The sequence below is a fragment of the Pristis pectinata genome, chromosome 3, assembly GCF_009764475.1.
Source record: "Pristis pectinata isolate sPriPec2 chromosome 3, sPriPec2.1.pri, whole genome shotgun sequence".
Lineage (NCBI taxonomy): Eukaryota > Metazoa > Chordata > Chondrichthyes > Rhinopristiformes > Pristidae > Pristis > Pristis pectinata.
The window spans coordinates 35,889,340-35,904,444 of NC_067407.1; the positions used below are offsets into that span (position 1 = coordinate 35,889,340).

Sequence of the window (15,105 nt, forward strand, 5' to 3'; positions counted from 1 at the left end):
CGTCTTAATCGAGGTGTTTAAGACGAGAAATTCAGAGAGACCTGGGTGTCCTTGTACACAAATCACTGAAAGTAACATGTAGATACTGCAAGTATTAGGAAGCCAAATGATATGTGAACCTTTAGTACAAATGGATCTGAGTAAAAGAGCAAAGGTATCTTGCTAAAATTATATAAGACACACTTGAGACCTCGCCTGGAATAGGTCTGATCTCCCGACCAAAGGAGGGCCATGTACAACTCCAATAATACATCATCCACTATTCAGGAATCCCAATTGCTTGCAATCTGGTTCACATGGTAATGTTTTCCACACTCTCTTTCCACTCACTGAGGTCCCAGTTCCCACATTGGCTTTCCACTCATCGGGGCCCCAGCTCCCATGCTCCACTTCACTCACTGAGCCCTCGGTTCCTACACTCTCTTTCTACTCACTGGGGTCCAGCTCCCACACTGCCTTTCTAGTCACCAGGATACTGGTTCTTGTGCTCCCTCTGACATACCAGGCCCCCAGTTATTGCATTCCCTTTCACCTTACCTGGTTCACTGTAAAATTTATTATCATATTGTGTAGCATCTAAAAAATAAGTGAATTAAAAGATAGTGGTATTATGAGAAATAACATTAAATTGTCTAGAAAATCTGCCAATCCAGCATCACCAAAGTCCCGTGTTTGCTGGATTCTCAGAGTTTTACTGAAACAGCTGTGGTAGAAGAAATGAAACGAAGGTTCACCAGTTTGATTCCTGGGATGGACGATTGTTCTATGAGGAGAGATTAAGCAGACTTTGCCTAGAGTTTGGAACAGTGAGAAGTGATCTCATTGAGACTTGTGAAGTTTTTATAGGGCTTGGGAGGGATGATGTTTCTCAAGGGTGTGGTGTCTAGAACCAGGAGTCAGTAGCAAAATACCAGTTAGCCTTTCAGGATACAGTTGAGAAAAATCCCTTCACCCAGAGAGCAGTGAATCTGTAGAATTTTCTATCCAGGAGGGGTGTGGAGGCTCAGTTGCCAAGTATATTCACAACAGAGATACTGAGGGAATCAAGGGACATAGGGTTAGTATGGGGAAGTGGCACTGAGGTAAAAGATCAACTATGACCTTATTGAACAGAACAACAGAAGTGAGGGGCCAATTAACTTGCTCGTTATGACAATAAACTTGAATTTGACTTTGAACTTTGACTCCTATTTCTTATGTTCACATTTATCCTCCTTGCTCACAGTAAATACAGTATGTAGTAGGATTATGTTATGCTTCACTTCCAATTTTCTCTCTTTTCAGCAGCAGCTTTTGTAGATTTTGGTGCAGCAGGTTAAGCACTACTGTACCCAACTTGGTAAACAGGGATACAGTGTACTGAAAGAGCCATCATAGCACATGCCCACAGAAAACACACATTTCCACTTGGAGGCTGAGTTTATCTGCACCTAACTTTTTAAATGAAATTCCAGAAGCCTTGATTGAGAGTGGCATCACCAATATTTATTAAGTAACAAACTACCTCTCAATTCCCAAATTGTATTCCGAATCATTAAATGATAATAATATAACTCAATTAGGCGTGGCAAAATGGTGATAAAGGTAAATGTCACTCATTGGTGTTTTTTGCCACCTATACATTTTCAGCTTTTTGTGCACTGTATTATGGAATTAAATTTGTGTATCAGCCTGAATTTACAATGCATTAATTAACTTGTTAATGAAATTGCTTATGGTTAGCTGTTAAATTATTTGAATTACATACTATAACACAAATACTTTCATTATGTTTTGGTGAGTACACCTGGTTAATCATTCACTATTATCAAAAATTTGAATTTACGTTTACAGTGTTACGTTTATATTAGAATTAGTTGTTTATCAAGATAAAATTCCTTACCCCCATATGACAGGAGGATGTTCCACAGATGAGAGCAAGCCTTGAAGTAATTGGCTTGTTCTCACAAGGCAAGTTGGAACCTCTTACATCTGCCCCAATCACACCTACGGAAACAAAACATCTTTCCTGAGAAAGAGATAATCAATTGATAAAATACATAGACTCATACAGCACAGAAATAGGCCCTTTGGCCCACCATTTCTGTGTTGACCATTATATTTATCTATACTAGCCGCATTTTCCTGCATTTTGGGTAACTTTTATTCCGTTAGCATCTTACACCAGTCTTTCAGAGTTACAATACAAAAGAACAGTAAAATAACAGCATTTCACCAGAAACATGAGAAGTGGACACAAGCGCACAATAAACATGTGTGGCCATGGTGTCAACAACCCAATATAACCTCAATGCTGCAAGTAGTATTTTGCCTGAATAAATCAGTATGTATATGAAATATATAAAGTAAGCAATAAAGAATATTCCTCAATATGAATATCATAAGAGTAATAGTCAAATGTATTGACTGTAATTAGGTAAAATATTAGATGTGTCTGTATAAACTATGGACATGAAATATTTTCTCTGGAAGTATTTTCTATGAAATACAGTATTTAATTTTATGAAACCAAAGTATTAGCAGATCAGAATTTGGGTTTATACTTAGCATTTTGTGATTGGATTTGTTCCAAGGCGAAGACTGTAATGTCAAGCTACTTTGTGCAAGGTTTGATACAAATATGTTTCTATCACAATCAGTTATACTATTTGTAATTTTTTTCCTGCATTTCCATTTAATCACTGGCTTATAGTGTAGAACAAAGGTTTTCTTTGAGTTAAAACTACATTAATTTTTTCTGACAGTGTAGCTCAGATATGACCATGATATTACAAACACCTACAGCCAAATGCTGATTATCCTGCAGTCATATCATTCAAATTATCTGACAATTCAGTTTTTTCAGCTCCAAACTTTCATTTTGCAATACAGTTTACGTTGCTTAATTCAATCTCTTATTGCAAAAATACCTTCAATTAGCAGGAGCCATGTTGTGAAACATGATGTAACAAAATAACAAAAGCCAAAAGATTCTGAAAACCATAAGGGACAAGTAAATATCCCTTACAGTGAAAGCCTATGCAAAACAATAAATTTGTGAGATGCTCAACAATGTCAAAAATCCTTGATCTTTGTCATAAACAAATGAGTTCTGGAAAGTGAAATTCTTTATCTATTTCAAATGAATAGCAATTCATTTTTATCTTTCGTTACAACACAGAAAGAGGCCATTCAGCCCACTGTATCAATGCCTGCAATCCCATCAATCTCATTCCCCTACATATTTCCTCTGTAGCCTATTATCTCTCACATGCCCATTAGCTTCCCTCTGATTCTCACCATCCTCTTTTCCCAGTCCACAAAGGAATCACTTACACCAGATAATTTACACCAACCAGCACATATTTGGGATGTGGGAGGAAACCGGAGCACCTGGGGGAAATCACACATTCACAGAGAAAATGTTCAAACTTCACACAAACACTGATGCCAGGACTGAACCAGGTTACTGGTACTGTTAGGTAGCAGCACTACCTACTATGCTACTGTGCTCACATTGTGTTTGAGTCTAAAAGGAGAAAAGTAAGCATGCTGAGGATTCTTCAGGACATTGTTGATTCGTGCTTGCTGTAAGATGTTCTTTTGTATATAGTAAATGTAAAGGGTGTTTGTGTAGGCAATCCAATCTATATGATGATCTAGGATATATGAAGAGTGCTGTGGCATAGACAGTCCAACCACGTGAAGAGCTAGGAGAGAGATATTTAGGTTATTAGTGCAATAAGCTTAGAAAACTGTGGACAGTATTTGAATAGGCTGTCCAACATATTTCACAGAAGTTTAGCTAATTTCTCCTAACTGAGAAACTTTGGAAGACAATGGTACCTACGCTTTATAATTAAATTGTTAAAGTCAAATATCATGGCAAATACTTTCCTTCAATAGTTAAAACAGAGTACCTAGTCATTATCATTAGTGCTCTTTATGGGAGCTTGTTGTGGACACTCCAAAAATGACAATATTTTTGTATATGTATTATATATAGATCTATATAATATATTCTTCATTGGCCATGAAGTGATTAGAAATGTTCTGAGGTCATGAAGGCACTATATAAATGTAAGTCTTTTTTAAGCAGAATTCTTGCAGGATAAAGAGAACAAAATTCTGACAGAAATAACATAAGAAATTGAAACTGAAGTAGACCATTCAATTTCTCAAACCTAATGTGTCATTAAGGATTCATAACCGATCCATATCCTATCTTAGTATCGAAATATCCAACAATCTCAGCCTTGTACATACTCATTGATAGAGCATCCACTTGCAGAAAATTCCAAAGATTTACAACTGTGTAGAGAAATTACCTCTTATCTCATTCTAAATGACTGACTGGATGATTGTCCTTTGTTTCCAGATTTTCCACACTTACCCTTTGAACACCTCTCAGAATCTTGCATATTTCAGTGGGATCACTTCTCAGTTTGCTAAGCCTGGGGTTCAGCACAACTTCTTCATCTTCTTTTCTCCATCCCTCTATTTATAAAGCCCAGGGTCCTGTTTGTTGTTTAATCACGTTTTAATGAATCCTCCAAAGATTTATGTACATGTACCACCAGGTCTCTCTGAGCCTGTATCTGCTTTAGAACTGTTCTGTTTATGTTATATTGCCTCTCCTCTTTGGTCTTACCAAGAAGAATCAATTGTACATACTTGCATAGCTGTGTTAAATATCAGCTGTCACATGCCTGCCCATTCCATCAGGCTATCTACATCCCCTTGAAGCCTCTCAATATTGCCTAATTGTTCATTATACTTCTACGTTTTGGTTCTTTGCAAAATTTGAAATTGTTGCCTATATACCCAAATCCAAGTTATTAATGTTTTTTCAGGGAAAGTACCTACCCCTGGGAGTTCCATAATGATAACATAATAAATAAGAGAAAAGTAGGCCACATGGACCTGTGAACCTGCTTTGCCAGTCATTAAGATTTTGGTTGATCATTTTTCAGCATTACCCTCATTTTTCTTGCTTCTCATAATATCCCAAAATCTATCGATCTCTATTTTGAGTGAACGTAATGGCTGAGCCTCACAGCCCTCTGCAGTAGAGAATTCCCTCCAATTGAAGAAATTTCTCTTCATCTCCTAATGGCCTATTTTCATGCTGTGCTCCCTGATTCTAGACTGCAGCCAGGGAAACTGGGAATCCTTCCTGCATCCAACCTGTCAAGTCCTTCGAGAATTTCATATACCCAATGAGATATCCCAATATTGTTCTAAACTCCAGAGAATACTGACTCAATCTACTCAATCATTATTCATATGACAAACCCTACATTTTTCCCTTATATTTCTTTTCATTTGTTTCATAAAGCTTAAAGATCATTCTAAGCACCCCAAAGTGTGAGGATGGATACCAAAGTGAGGCATATCCTGCTGAAGTTACAGGAGTGGATACAGCAACTCATGCAATGCCTGACCTCCCCAACATTCCTTATTCCTTCTCTCTCGCACCTCAGAAAAGGTTGTTCCTATTGTAATATCTATTGGTGTCAGATGGAGAAGAATAATATAATTGACTCAAAGACTCATGACAACCTAAAGGGTGCGGGGAAATTTATTAAAATTTGGAAAAATTGTCAAAGAATGACTAAAATGATTCATTGGTGTCCTTCTCATGATTTTTAAGATGCTAATCACCACCCAGCAATCCTGGATGCAATATTCAAATATGTATTCTTTATGGCTGGCATTTTCAAAGCCAGATCACCAGATAATGCTATGCAGCAACAGAATGTCCACAAATGATGACTTTAATGATGCCTCTAATTGTATGATTAGTGGGCCTGTTCCCTGGAAATTGCACTAAAATATAAACTCTGTACATCACTTACAGAAGTCTCATTTGCTGCTCACCTACATGGTTTACAATGCAATAATCAGCAGCTAAAAACAAACATAAACTGGCATGTGTTTTGCATTAAAGACAGTAAATGACTACAATATTCTGCATCCCTATCAGGGTTAAATGTCTCCATGCCCTTCCATAGACAGTTTGAAACAACACTGCTGGTATCAATGAATCTATCAATGCAGTATTTCATTCTTTTCTTGAATTATTTCAATGTGAGTTAAATGTTTGGGTGGAATTTCTGCATTTATAAATAATTTTGAAAATGTATCTTAAGTACCACAAAAAGCCCATAATCATGTGGTTGCCAGTTAAGTCAACTAACACCTATCTATGGGTAGTCCGTGTAACGGCAATATTACCAGCAGTTCTATTTCATATATGACAAATGTTGTGGGTGGATATTCTTTTTTTTTATTTGATAAATACCATAAGTGTATGCATGACACATAAGAGAACTGTTTGCTGTCAACCCACTTCCTACCACTCCACCAAGCATATCAAAGGATCAGCAACCATGCAATACATGGTTTTAGAATGAAGCTTTAGAATGAAGAAAAACATTCTACGGTAGCCTGGGATTTTCATTTGGCTTTCTGGTGGTAGATGTGCAATGCTGTAAAACTTCAAAATTAGTGGAAGGATAAGTGAACCAACAGCAGTGTCCTCTACCAAGACAACATTCCAAACTCGTAATTATACTCAGTTGGCTCTGTTGAGCAAGGCAAGACATTCAAATGCCTGACATAAGACAACCAAAACTCACATCCAATTCTGACCTCTGTCAAAGGAGAAGATCATGATGCAGACAGAGGAAAAGATTATTCTCAAAGCCTCCGTGAAGAAATGCAACATCCCACTGACTCCTGAGAGTCTCTGATCCACAACCACTCAAGTGAAGAAGAAGCATTCAGGGTGGTATTGTGTACCTGAAGTCCATGCATTGGAAGCACATGGAAGCCCTGTATAAGCAGTGGAAGGAGCACACCTCAAAACCTATCCACCTCTCACCCCATTGGGTACCTCCTGCCCTATCTGTGGAAGAGTCAGCTGTTCCAACATTGGCCTTATCAACCAAATGAGTGGACATAAAATTGAAATGAAAGCAAGTCACCCTCAATTCCCAGGGGCTGCCTTTGAAGAAGAAGAAAAAACATAGAATTCCCATAATGATTTGTTTTAACCCCAATTTTCTACTCTGATAATCAATCACCCAATTTTGGTGGGTTTTCTAGCTGGAGGAGGTGCAGTGACTAGGTGCCTAGTATTACTGCAATATACTTATGTTGTAAGCTTTTTTTTAAAAGGGAGCCCAAGTTGCAATCTCACAATAAGGAACCAGGCAGTTAGGACTGAGATGGGAAAATATGTTCACTCAAAGTATTATAAACTTTTGGAATGTTCTGCTCCTGTCAGTTGTGGTTGCTCCAGACAGAGACTGTTAGATTATTGAATACTGAAAGAATCTTATTAAATGCCAGTGAAGGCTCAAAGAACTAAAAGGCTTAATTCTGCTCTGCTCCTATTACATATGTTCCATATCTACTCTATACTTCTGACATTTGCACAGTCATGCCATTAATTATCCTATCCTCAACCAAACTTTCCCTTCTAGAGTTTGCAACTTTGCTCCCCTTCACTGAGGCTTCTCCTCTATCCATTGCACTGGGATTAAAATTCCATTCAACATGCCTTGCTGTATGTGGGCATATCATATGAGTTTCCTCCACTTCACCCCCAATCTCTTCTCTTACTTTCCACAACATGTTGACTATTACTGGATATAATTCTCCTTCTCTACTCTATAAATTAGCAATTGATATAATTATTCAATTTTAAAGAACATTCACTCTATCAGAGGCCAAACCAGTCACAAGGAAAAGCCCTGTAAAATTGCCCATTCCTCATCCAATAGGATTTAAGCACATTACATTCTAATAGGCTTTGTACCTATTTTGGGATACAAAGGAAACTTCCAATTCAATGCAATATAGAAAACTGTAAATGCTCCAAAGCACTATTCCATAAAGCAACAAACTATCAGCTCAGAACAGGTGAACCCCTACCTTGGAAACTTGCCATCTTTGTGTCCTCAGTAAAGAGACTGAGCACAGCCTAATTGTTATCCCAAATGACAAGTGAAAATTCCAAGTGTTGTCAGTATACATGCCCTTCCCTGCACAATTTTCATTTCCTTGGTTCAGCACTGGTGCTGGTAGAAGCTTGAACTTAGGGTAGAAAAGGAGAATTTAAAGGATAGATTAAAAGCAAAGAGAAAAACATTAAAATAAATAAAAAGGAATCTGTTGCACACCTGAGATTATAAACTATTATTAATTCTTTTGTGTTATTAATTATTGATAGCTAACAAAGTTATTTGATATAGTAATATACATTTTTTATAAAAAAAAGTGTTGTGGATCTGAAGGAGAAGGGAACAGAACAGTGGACATTATTTGAAGCATGTAAATTAAGCTGGTGTTTTTTTTCAAAGAAAGTCCCCTGAAAGAATGTTCTATTCTTTGTAATCCCAGATGGTACTACCAGTCCCTGCAAGCAGTTATCTGTGGTAGTATTCTATGCCTCTGCATCCTGTCTGAGATATGCAGATAGGAAAGGGAGCTCTGTTCCTCAGTAGCACAGACAGAGGGAGAGTCCCTCAAACAAGCAGTACTCTGTGAGTCATGCGTCTGTGGGTGAATCATTCTGGGACAGAAACCAAACCTTAGCCAGTAACCTTGATAACAGGACTCAGGAACACTAAGAGCAATATAATCCCAAGACCAGTGGATAGCCTTTGTTTCACATTACACTTAGTCACGTTATTTTTAACACTTAATACTTTTAAGTGATACAATACAGAATGAGAAACAATTGAGATCAAGTTTTAGCAATGAATAAACACTTCACAATTTAGAACAAAACTAAGAAGTATTATGATTCTGTGAAAAGTTTCTATGATTATTGTCATTTAAAGGGAGTATAACATCCAGATGCCCTGTTTAACTATTTGATTTTACATGTCCAGGGGCATTTAAATTCTTTGGTATAGCAAACTGTTTTTATGCAAAAACATTTGATCTAATTTAATCTAAAAGTAAATCATTACACAGGTTTTGCAGTTCATAAAATTTGTTCGGGTTCTTTGTGCGTCAAACATGGAGGTCTTTGGGCATGCACACGGGGTCAAGTACATTCAATGTATGCCCTGAAGAAGAACATAAGAAATAGGAGCAGGATTAGGCCATCTGGCCCATCGAACCTGCTCTGCCATTCAATAAGATCATGGCTGATCTGGCCGTGGACTCAGATCAACCTACCTGCCTTTTCCCCAGAACCTTTAATTCCCTTACTACCCAAAAATCTATCTAACTGTGTCTTAAATATACTTAATTAGGTAGCCTCTACTGCTTCCCTGGGCAGAGAATTCCACAGATTCTGGGAAAAGCAGTTTCTCCTCATCTCCATCCTAAATTCCCCCCGAATCTTGAGGCTATGTCCCCTAGTTTTAGTCCCACCACCAGTGGAAACAACCTTCCTGCTTCTATCTCATTTATCCCTTTCATAATTTTATATGTATCTATAAGATCCTCTCTCATTCTGAATTCCAGCGGATATAGTCCCAGGCGACTCAATCTCTCCTCATAGGCTAACCCCCTCATCTCCAGAATCAACCTGGTGAACCTCCTCTGCACTGCATCCAAAGCCAGTATCTCTCTCCTCAAGTAAGGAGACCAGAACTGTACTCCAAGAGCACCTCATATTCCGCCAGAGTAGTCTACAACCTGACATGCATTAAGTTCTCCAGTGTCAGTTAACTTGCTCCCCCTCTGTCCCTTTCTCTGTCCTTCTTATTGACTGTCCTCTCACACACTCCCTTTTCCCCAAAACTATCACAACCAGCCCCCTATCACCTAGTTTCTTTCCCCTTCCCCACCTATTCCATCTGCCCATCACCTGCACATCCTTCTCACTGAGTCCCTATCCCCACTCTCCACTGTTCGCATCTGTCCACCATCCCTCCCTTATTTGGTTCCACTCTTCACCTTCCTTTCTTATCAGATTCCATAATCTGCAGCACTTTGTTGTCTCCACTTATCACCTTCCGCCTCTGTTGCTATCTCCATCCCTCCCTCCCCCACCTGACTCCATTTGCCAATCAAGCCCTCCTCACCTGGATCCACACATCACTTGCCAGCTCTTACCCACCCCTCTCCCTCACCTCTTTATACTGACTATCTCCCCTCTACTCTTTCAGTCCAGATGATGGGTCTCAATGCAATACATTGACTGTCCATTTCCCTCCACAGACGCTGCCTGACCCGCTGAGTTCCTCCTGCAGCTTATTTTTTGCTACTAATTCTACTTGTCCCCTTCATTCTGTCTGCTGCTGTAATGTCCTTGAACATTACTTTCTCTGATATCAAAACTCATTTTCCTCAAACTTATTTCCTGTTCCAAATTAGGTGAAATACAGTGCAGCAAAACATTTTTGTCTGAAAATTGCTGCCCCTCACAATTCCAAACCAATTTTCACATCTTTAAATTCTCTCAGTCTATGCTTGTCTTCATGTTCTGTTGCGTACCTTGAGTCTGATCTTTCCCACTATGTTCTCAATTATCTTTGAATCAACAAATATTAATAGTGTGTAGCTTGAGTGTATGGTTTCAGAGAAATTGACCAGAGCAGCACCTTCTCCTCAGTGGTCCTAACTAAACAAACATTGCAGAACATCACTATGGTGCACTAACAATGGGCATCACTGTGTTTGCTACTATGTTGTGGGGGGGGGGGGGGGGGGTGATTTCCAAACTGGATCATGATCCAAGGCTACGAAGAATAGTCCTGGTCTACCAGCAATCATCTGCTAATTCTCTGAAAATTGTTAAAGTCAGACATTGTGAATTACTGCAGAATAAAAACATCATGGATTTTCCTTAAATATTATACATTGACGTACACAAAAAAAATTCTATGGCATTAGCAAGTAGATCTCTGTCCTTTGATTTATGCACTGGGGTTACAGTAGGGAGCTCTGAAGGCTGCATGAGCTCTATATATATGAGTCTGAATGAACTCTTGGGATGTCTGCCAGGCAATGAATGTTCTGTACCCTTTTGAGTGAATGTCATCTTTCCACTGGGAAAGTTTTGAAGGTGTTTTCCTGCAATCAAGGCGTCACTCACTTGCTTTGTACAGGAATGATCTGCAGTCTGGACTATCTGGCAAATGTCCCCGGTGGTGCCTGGGAGAGATCCTATTACATAGAAACACATTGCAGTGGTGACCTAGAAATTATGGGAAAAGCTGTCCAAGTCTTTGAAGTTGTCAGATGCTGTAGATGACAGAGAGTGTATAAGGACAGCTCATTTTAGACATGAGAGATTTCAGTGCAGTATTGAGTATCGACAGAAGTAAGTATATACATATACTGAAGTGGTCTGTACCTGAATTTTTGGGTGCAGCAAAAATGGAGAAGGGAGTCAAAGTATATATTGTTTGTGTTGATGGCTCAATGAAAGGTCATATAATGCTACTTGGTTAATAACAGGTATATAACATGTCCAAGCCCATTAAAGCGTTTAAGTTGTTCCAGAGCTGCAGACCACTCATAATTCACACTTCTGCATATGCGCTTCTTATTCATCAAGATGAGGAAGAACATACAACCCATCCTAGAACTTTCATTCTATAACCTCTCCCATTACAGCATCAAAGTATTTACAAAATAACTCTGTCTTTGCTATCATTCCCCCTAGACCATGCCACATGAGTACAGCAACAAGACCACCACTGAGAGATAATACCATCGATCCTGAATTTTAAAAGAGATAAATAATTGAACAGCTAATAACATGTTCTGTGATTTTGGAAAGTATTGTTCCACAGTACTTCCCAGTTTTTCATGATTTTATTTCTGTTATACAACACTTTCAGCTTTCCTTCTTTTCTAATTGCTGCACCGACAATAAAAACAACAATTTGGAATAAAATTTCCTTAAGATTAATAAAAAATATAACCAATGACATGATCCAATAAAATAATGTTCCTTAAAATAATGTTAAAATCTTCCACTATTTAGCTCCCACCCCCTTTTTTGAAAATACCTAAACCTCCAGCATGGGCATCGATCAGAGATGCTGCCACAGCAATTCCCTTGGATAGCCCCAGCTCTTGAGCAGCAACTGATGTCAAGCCATTTCCCACTCGGCTGCCAGGAGACAACACATGATTCCCTGGACCAGACAGAAAAAGAAATTTTTGGGTAATAGAACAAACATTGCATTCATGTAGGCCTGAGACAGGTTCATTTAGACAAGTTATTGAAATTTACAGATGTTAAAACTTTTGAAATGAATAAACTGAAAATTAATACCTGCTTCTCTTGCAAAATCTCTCTTAACCTCTGAATTCCTGAGGTGTTTTGCAACATTATTGTTTCTAGTAATTTAGGCATTATTAGTTCCACTTTAAATATAGAACCTGCATACCGTATGGCCAAATAATATTATAGTAGTGCATGGAAAACCCTGCAGGCTGTGAACGAGGCACACTAACCTCCTCAACCCAATTCATGATGCAAAGCAATCACTTGTAGTTTTATCCCACCATTATCTTTCATCTTTTTCAAGTTTTCCCTTGTTGCCTGAAGTATTTATTTCACATTAGGGCATGGTTTCATGTTTCCAGCAGCACCTGGATCCTTCACACATGGTATTGTTCACATTTGAGATTAGACAATGGCAACCCATAAACTATTCATTTGCACAATGCATCAAAGTCAAGCTTCATTTTGTCCTCACCAACATGGGTGTGCACTTTCTATCAGGAATCACTGGTAGCTACGGACCACAAATAATGTACCTAATTTTCTTTTATCCAGGAGCTTGGCCAAATTGTAGCTTACCCATTAACAGACAATGGATTGATCATGAATCTATTTTAGTTTATTTTGGCTGCTATAACATTGCCCACTTGTTCTTCAGTGAAGCCCAGCACAGATGATATTCTCCATAACAAAATACCTGACTTAATGACAGAAAGTATCTAAAGTTACCTGAGGAAATTACTCCCTTAAAAATTTAGAAATTCCTTAAAATACTCGCAATGCATGCAGTGTAATGATTACGGTATTAGATTAGTAATCCAAAAAGATGAGTTCAAATCCCACCATGCCATTTTATTTTTAATTCCTATTAATGGAATGTAGGGATTACCACCAAGGTAGAGGTTAATTTTTTATAGAAAGATTGTAATGAGCATTTTTCTTTTATTTAAGAAGAGCTGCACAACACGCCAGGGAACTGCAGTCTGGTGAGCCTAACATCAGTGGTGGGAAAGTTACTGGAGGGGCTTCTGAGGGACAGGATATACCAGCATTTGGAAAGGCAAGGACTGATAAAGGATAGTCAGCATGACTTTGTGCATGGGAAATCGTGTCTCACCAACTTGACTGAGTTTTTTGAAGAGGATTGATGAGGGTGGGCAGTAGACATCGTCTACACGGACTTTAGCAAGGCCTTTGGCAAAGTCCTGGATGGTAAACTGGTCTGGAAGGTTAGCTCACATGGGATCCAGGGTGAGCCAGCCAATTGGATACAAAATTGGCTTGGTGGAAGGAGACAGAGAGTGGTAGTAGGCTATATTCAGATTAGAGGCCTGTGACCAGTGTTGTGCCACAGGGATCAGTGCTGCGTCTACTGTTGTTTGTCATCTATATGAACAATTTGGACGACAATCTTGCTAACATCGTTACTAAATTTGCGGATGACAATACAATTGGTGGTGTAGTGGACAGTGAAGAAAGTTATCTCAGATTACAAAAGATGAACTGGGGAAGTGGGCCAAGAAATGGCAGATGGAATTTAACTCAGTCAAGTGCGAAGTGTTGCATTTTGGTAAGTTAAACCAGGGCAGGACCTACATAGTAAATGGTAGGACCCGAAGGAGTGTTGTAGAACAGAGAGACCCGGGGTACAGGTAAATAGTTCCCTGGAAGTGGCAACACGGGTAGTCAAGGTGGTGAAGAAGTCATTTGGCATGTTTGCGTTCCTCAGTCGGGGCAATGAGTACAGAGTTGGGGCTTCATGTTGGAACTATACAAATCATTGGTGAGACCACATGAGTTTATTTAGCAGTTCTAGTCACCCAGCTATTGGAAGGATGTCATTAAACTAGAAAAGATGTAGAAAAGGTTCACAAGGATGTTACCGGAACTGGAGGGCTTGAGATGTAAAGAGAGGTTGGATAGGCTGGGACTTTTTTCCTGGAGTGTAAGAGGTTGAGGGGTGACCTTATGGAAGTATATAGAATCATGTAGGTCATAAATAAAGTGGATGCTCACAGTCTTTTTCCCAGGGTAGAGGCGTCTAAAACTAGAAGATATAGACTTAAGATGAGAGGGGAAAGATTTAAAATGGATCTGAGGGACAACTTTTTCATGCAGAGGATAGTGGGTATATGCAACAAGCTGCCAGAGGGAACTGTAGAGCCAGGTACAATTACAATGTTGAAAAGACATTTGGACAGGTATATGGATAGGAAAGGATAAAAGGGATATGGGCAAAATGCAGGTAAATGGGACTAGCTCAGATGAATTAGCATAGATGAATTGGGCCGAAGGGCCTGTTTCCATGCTACATAACTCTATGAACTGCTGAGTCCATGTGGTAAAGATTCAGTGAATCTGACTCACTGATAATGAAGTAGCCACAATATATTTCAAAGTCAAATTAGTGTGTGAATTGCAAATAGTAATGTCCCCATGCAACTATTCTCCTTGTCCTCCAAAGTGGTTGAAGGAAAGGGTTGATGACTTGCTGTCAAAGCCTTGGCAAGTTGTCATTATGAATCTTGTGGAGATTACAGATGGCAAATATGGTGTGCCAATGGTAGAGGGAGTAAATATTTAAGGTGGTGAATGAGATGCCAAACCAGTGGCTGTTTTTTTCTTGAAAAAATATTGAGCATTTTATGTGTGATTTGAGCGCCACTCACCCAAGCCATGGTGGGATTTCAATTCATATGTCTGGGTAATTAGTCAGCTCTCTGGATTATCAATCCAGTAACATAATATTGATGCCACCATTTGAGAATCTGAATTCTATTTTTAAAAATCTGGAAATAAAAAAGCCACTATCAATCAATTGAAGCTGTCAAATTCTTCTAAAAACCCAATGACTTCATTAATGTCCTCTGAGGAAGGAAACCTGGTGTTATTATCCCAGACTGGCCTATATGCAACTCCAG

At 38.8% G+C, this 15,105-nt stretch overlaps 1 protein-coding gene across 5 annotated transcripts in view; it reads right to left on the reverse strand.

The window, feature by feature from the left end:
- Positions 1-15,105, reverse strand: part of fggy (FGGY carbohydrate kinase domain containing) — a 175,191-nt gene that overhangs the window by 90,245 nt on the left and 69,841 nt on the right. For 3 of the 5 annotated variants that reach the window (XM_052011823.1, XM_052011826.1, XM_052011827.1), the window contains exon 4: positions 1,883-1,986. In XM_052011823.1, the coding sequence (XP_051867783.1) occupies positions 1,883-1,986 (104 nt within the window). Of the gene's footprint in view, positions 1-1,882; positions 1,987-11,963; positions 12,093-15,105 lie in introns of all 5 variants that reach the window. The other 2 variants (XM_052011828.1, XM_052011824.1) reach the window with 1 other exon arrangement.